General features: G+C 40.0%; 1 protein-coding gene across 1 annotated transcript; it reads left to right on the forward strand.

Moving 5' to 3' along the window:
• The first annotated feature begins 2,362 nt into the window (after positions 1-2,362).
• LOC138963604 (uncharacterized) lies at positions 2,363-4,276 on the forward strand. The gene is made up of 2 exons (XM_070335455.1): positions 2,363-2,561; positions 3,688-4,276. The coding sequence occupies exons 1-2, from the start codon at positions 2,417-2,419 to the stop codon at positions 3,864-3,866; spliced, it is 324 nt and encodes a 107-aa protein (XP_070191556.1). The 5' UTR covers positions 2,363-2,416; the 3' UTR covers positions 3,867-4,276.
• The last annotated feature ends 2,104 nt before the right edge of the window (positions 4,277-6,380 follow it).

Raw genomic sequence — 6,380 nt, forward strand, 5'->3', positions numbered from 1 at the left:
ACTTGTGTTTGTTTGTTTGTTTGCTTAACGCCCAGCCGACCACGAAGGGCCATATCAGGGCGGTGCTGCTTTGACATATAACGTGCGCCACACACAAGACAGAAGTCGCAGCACAGGCTTCATGTCTCACCCAGTCACATTATTCTGACACCGGACCAACCAGTCCCAGCACTAACCCCATAATGCCAGACGCCAGGCGGAGCAGCCACTAGATTGCCAATTTTAAAGTCTTAGGTATGACTCGGCCGGGGTTCGAACCCACGACCTCCCGATCACGGGGCGGACGCCTTACCACTAGGCCAACCGTACCGGTAACCAGACTTTCTTGTATTGAAGTTTATATCATACTGACCGATACTTTCTGTTGCATTGGATCAGCCAGTTTTCTTGCCATCTATACTCTCGTGTAAGAAACGAAAATAAACAAACAAACAAAAACAAACAAACAAAACATAAAGCCAACATTATAGACAAAAACGAAGAATCAAAATATTCACAGCTTATCTATTATTTGAACGATGGAAGTTTAGAGGTTCAATGGACATTAAAAACGTACAGGATTTCCGAAAACCCACAATTAGATGCACACACGCACATGGACACACTATAAGTCGTCCCCCCCCCCTAACACGGACACACCATGCGTCGCCCCCCCCCCCCCTAACACGGACACACTATAAGTCGCCCCCCCCCAACCCTACATTTTTAATAACAATTGTATTATGTGCAGGGTCACTCCGAATGGTGGGCCTGCATATCAACGTGGGCGACAAGCTGTGTGACGTCATTCGACAGGATGCGATAAAAAGCAATCCATCATTTGATGATGCTGGGCCTCCAGTACCCATCAACATCACGTGCAGCAAACCACTCACAGGACGTTACGTCACACTGGTCAAGAACACCACTCAAGTAGATCTTGTATACCATCGTGAAATACTGAGTGTATGCGAGGTTCAAGTCTGGGGTGAGTTAAAGCACAACTCTTTTTAAAGTGCCCATGTCAATTTCACTGTGATAGAACCAAATCACAATAGAAATAAATATCAATTCACTATTTTTCTGAAATAATTTAAAATCTTCACTTTCAAATTTAAATGGACCATTACCCCTGGCACTGTTATTTATCTTATAACAGAATCTGTTGACATGATTGTTCCTCAGGTCGACTGGACCCGATGCGAATAACAAAACAAAAAAAACCACAAAAACAACAACAACAACAACAACAAAACCAACATCAGCAACAAAAACAACAACAAAAACAACAACAGCAACAACACCACCACCAACAACCACAACAACAACAACAATTCCTCTGGCTGTGATAGCGGGGACCGGGGGAGCCGTGGTTGCTGTGGTCGTCGCGGTCATTCTAGTGGTCGTCATTATTGTCAAAAGGTGAGAAAAAAGGGAACCAATCTATCTTCTGCATTAGAAAAAAAATAAAGTCGTGAAGAGACGCGATAGAGAAGGAGGTAAAGGAGAGGGTTGACGGAAGCAGTGGAGAGAGAGAGAGAGAGAGAGAGAGACAGAGACAGAGACAGAGACAGAGACAGAGACAGAGACAGAGAGACAGAGAGTGATAAACAGAGAGAGAGAGAGAGACGGCGCAAAGCGCCTAGCTTGCTAGGGGGTCCGGGGGCATGGCCCCCCCCCCGGAAAATTTTGAAAAAAAGGATGCAAAATGGTGCAATCTGGTGCATTCTGAGGATGATCATTACCAGTTTTAGGCAGCAGATTTTGTCACTGATTAATACCCCAAAAAAACAATTTTTTTGGGGGGGGAAACCCAGAACCCCCCCCCCCCCCCTCGTCCGCCCCTGTACTATGTTTTTTTCTTAAAGACTGTTGAGAATGCAAGCGCTTTATTCCACGCATCTTTTCTTACCGTCTTGAAACCAGACCAAAGGGATTTGTTAACCCCAACACATTTTTTTCTTTTTTTTCTTTTTTATTATTATTATTTTTGTTTTTGTTTTTTGTCTTTCCTTGTGTTTCTTTTTTTTTCCCTTACATAGACAAACATTCTGGTATTGTCAAAATATCAAACCCCAACACATTTTTCATCCCCGTCTTAATGTTTCCTTTCCTCGATATAAAATGTAATTTTTAATGTTTTGACATCTATTACTTCTGTTTACGATAGTTTGTTTTTGTGTTGTCTTCTTTCGTATGTCTTAGTTTCAGCAAGTCTAGGCGTCGTCCTAAAATCTCAATTCTAGGGAAATAATCAACGATCGTTCATTTGTTGGTTCTTTCGTTGGTTCGTTCGTTGGAAAACAACATATATGAAAATAACAGTGTGTGCTTTCCCCTCTGACTCTATCGCTTCATTATTGGGTCCTATATGTTTCCCTTTTATACTCGCCTAATTTAAGAACACACCACGACAACAAGGAATGTTGATGAGAACATGGGAGAGGAGACTGACCATTGCTACAGCCCACTGAGCCACAGAGACAACAACTATGTCAACGACAACACGCTGTACACAACTCCTGTCTTCAAACACAGCGAGAAAGGAGAAGGGGGAAGCATGGCGGCTACTGGTGTAGCTGGTAAGATGGGTTTTAGTTATCACCAGATGAAAAATAGTACGTGTTGAAGATGAGCGTCGCTCTCAGAATAAACCAGTTAACAGTTCCGGCGCTATATGCAATAAAAAAGAAGGAAAGCCACCTAAACCGATTCTAATTGGTCGAGACGTTTTCGTCGATTAACATTCGTGTCGTTTGCACGGCAAAACATGTTGACAGAGAAGGCGAGTGAACGGGACGGTTCATTTCCAACAAAGTTCTAGCATAAACTTCAAGTTCAATCCATTGTAGTGGCATATATACACTTGCTCAATAATTGGTTGCAGTTATGTAGGTTAACGACTTCGGAAATGGGGGTCCCAATTTCGCAAATCACTACAAAAGTTCACTTACATCAGCGAATCTACGCGTTCAAATTACCGGAAATTACTCGAAACAATTATGTGCACATGCGTAAATGTCATGGGACTGGAAGTAGCCACGGGACTGTTAATCGGTGTATGGGAACTATGCTCTACACGTTTACTGCAGTTAAGTCCATGGTCGCTCATTATCAATAAGAAGCTAATATTTCAGTTTCGACACATTCAGCCTTTACTTATCCGGGGTTCCTGCAGCTTATACAGAACAATGTTAAAGCTAGACTTTCTAACTGCTGCACATCAATGCCCATCAAGTGTGCCTCCTAGTGCTGAGAGAAAGTATACGGAAAAAAACACGGCATAATTATACGTTTTCTTCAGCACACATATTTGTTGTGCAACGAATGCACTACACACTGGAAACAAACGAGCTGCAAGGATACGCTGTATCGGATTTGATAAAACACGTCAAAGGAAACTCGATATGTGTATTAAGATGTGGCTATTTGATTGGACACCATTTTTAAAAATTCTTTTTTTAAAAGAAGCTAAAACTAAACATCAGGGGATTGCAGGGAACAAACATGTTTCCTTTATTTCCAAAGTAGTTCAGTCTGTATGTTTGTGTGTGTGTGTGTGTGTGTGTGTGTGTGTGTGTGTGTGTGTGTGTTAACGTGCGTGCGTGCGTGCGTGCGTGCGTGAGTGTATGCGTGTGTGCGTGCGTGCGTGCGTGCTTTTGTGACTAAGAAGCACGGAAATAACTGTGTTTGTTCACATTGTAACAGGCACAGCAAGCTTGGGGACAACAGATAGTGTTTACGATGTGATCGGCGATGGCAGCGGCAAGGAACCACTGGACTACGTTGACAACACGCAATACGTAAACCATGGCTTTGCACGAAAGGAGGAAGAGGAAAAGTCGGACTCCGCTGATGATCCCGTGTACTTAACGATCATAGAGTAACGTTTTTATAATTACAGAATGCAGTATGACGTGGTAATACCGTGGCGAACCTTATAGCATGGTGGTTTTTTTCGGATAGCAAAAATCACATTAAGCTTTGCTGTTCTTATTGTATGGCTTGTGTAATGAAAACAACTTTTCTGTTTTTGATATAATGAAAACAACTTTTCAATTTTTATTTGTTCACTTTTAAATGTTTCTGATTTGCAAATGATTCGTGTTGTATTTTGAATTCATCTTTCGAGAAATAGTTGTAAATTGACAGCTCCCTTTTTAACGTTTGTTGTTGTGAAAAATGAAAGATTTATTTATCTATGAACTTTGAATCGGTGTTTTGGAAAGTTGTTTTTTTATGAACTCTTTGTAACCATGTCATTGAAGATGTAATTGAATAAAGGAGAGATGCATTAGTTTTATGCGATGTTGTCGTTTGCATCTGACTATTCGCCATTTGTTATAATGTGACGTCCCGACACATATCTGTTCTTCTTTTTCATGTATATTTTTACATGTCTATCATTAAACTCTATTCATGTTTGTTTGGGCTATCAATCAATCAATCAATCAATGAGTCTTATATCGCGCATATTCCGTGGGTACAGTTCTAGGCGCTCTGCAGTGATGCCGTGTGAGATGAAATTTTATACGGCCAGTAGATTGCAGCCATTTCGGCGCATATTTACCTTTCACGGCCTATTATTCCAAGTCACACGGGTATAGGCGTAGATAAAAATGTCCACCAAAATACCCGTGTGACCTGGAATAATAGGCCGTGAAAGGTGGATGCAGCGCCTAAAGGCAGTCGATCTACTGGCCGATGTGAATGCGTGATATATTGTGTAAAAAATTCCATCTCACACGGCATTAATAGGTAACATGCGCCTTGAGTCGCCTTGTGTGGTGAGATACGTGCGCGATATAAATCCTCGTAAATAAATAAAAAATAAATAAATAAGTATAGGTAGACAATTATTAACTGTGCCTAAGCAATTTTGCCAGGAAAGACCCTCTTGTCAATCGTGGGATCTTTAACGTGCACACCCAAAGTCATTGATCGCTAAGCAAAATGCATAATTAATGCATTTTTAGCTCATGTTTCCCAAACATGGTCATTCATCCGCAACGTATTAACAACGCAATATCATATTAAGAAGACAAGAATATAGTTTACATTCAAGTCTAGTGCACTGTGTTAGAATGACAATCTAGTTGTATTTCGATTGTGAGCTGACAACAGTTCTGAGAATGCTCTCAAGGTAGCACACACACACTGTTGAAAGGTCATTCACAGGGGAATACCACACCACACACGACAGCTATTCACACGTGTGTGTGTGTGTGTGTGTGTGTGTGTGTGTGTGTGTGTGTGTGTATGTGTGTGTGTGCGTGTATGCGTGCGTACGTGTGTGTTTGTGTGTGTGTGTGCGCGCGTGTGTGTGTGTTTGTGTGCGTGAGTGCGTGTCTGTATGTGTATGTGTGCGTGTGTGTGTGTGTGTGTGTGTGTGTGAAGAACAAGAACAAGAACAAATGTTTATTGTCCTCAAACCAAAAAGGTTATTGACACATTGCTATGAATTCTAAAGCATTCTGCGACAAACCTTACGAGACATATTTGAACATCTTTGTCCATAAATATTTCACTTGGTTTATAATTAATATAATCTACATCAATATTAGTCACGTCTTTTTTAAACTTTTCTCTACTTTCATGGAATTTTACGCATTCATCCAGAAGATGATATTCATCTTCAACAATGTTACATACCATACATAAACGATTTTCTCTTTGGATGTTATGATGTCTTCCAGTTTCTATTTTTAGATTGTGACTACTGGTTCTTAATCGACTTAAAGCTGTCCTGTGATTTCGATTTTCTATCATTGTCAGATATGACTGAATTTCATATGTATCACATATATTTGAATAGAATCTTAATCTTGCACTTCCTTTTGATTTAGCTTTATTCCAAAAACGTATGTATTCACTTTGTAATTTCATTTGTATGGCAAATTGTAACTTTCTCGTATCAAAAGTAGATTGATTTTGCCAAACATGATTAAAGCCAAGTCTTGAAAGTGAACTTTTAATGAATATGAGCCAAGAATCTTCTTTAGGGTTATTAAACATGTCATCATATACTTGATGAACAAATGAATCTCGTTTAGATTGTAAAATATGAGTCCAATAGGAAATGGTTTGTGTTAACATTCTTAGTGCTAATGGGAATCTACCTAATTCTGCCAGCACTGGTATACACATGGTTTTTCTGTGTACACCTAGCAGACAACGACAAAATTTTATATGGATGTCTTCACTCGTAGAATTTCTTGAAAAACATGATTCAAAAAACTTCTCGATGTTATCGATTGATTTGTTGGAATAATTGTATGGGAACCAAATACTTGATCCATATGTCAAGATTGGATTCACTAAAGAATCAAATAAATGTAAAGCAGTATCAATTTGAACATTTTCTTTTCTAAACATTCTCCTAAGCAAATGGCTTGCTTTAT

The sequence above is a fragment of the Littorina saxatilis genome, linkage group LG4 (assembly GCF_037325665.1).
Source record: "Littorina saxatilis isolate snail1 linkage group LG4, US_GU_Lsax_2.0, whole genome shotgun sequence".
Classification (NCBI taxonomy): Eukaryota; Metazoa; Mollusca; class Gastropoda; order Littorinimorpha; family Littorinidae; genus Littorina; species Littorina saxatilis.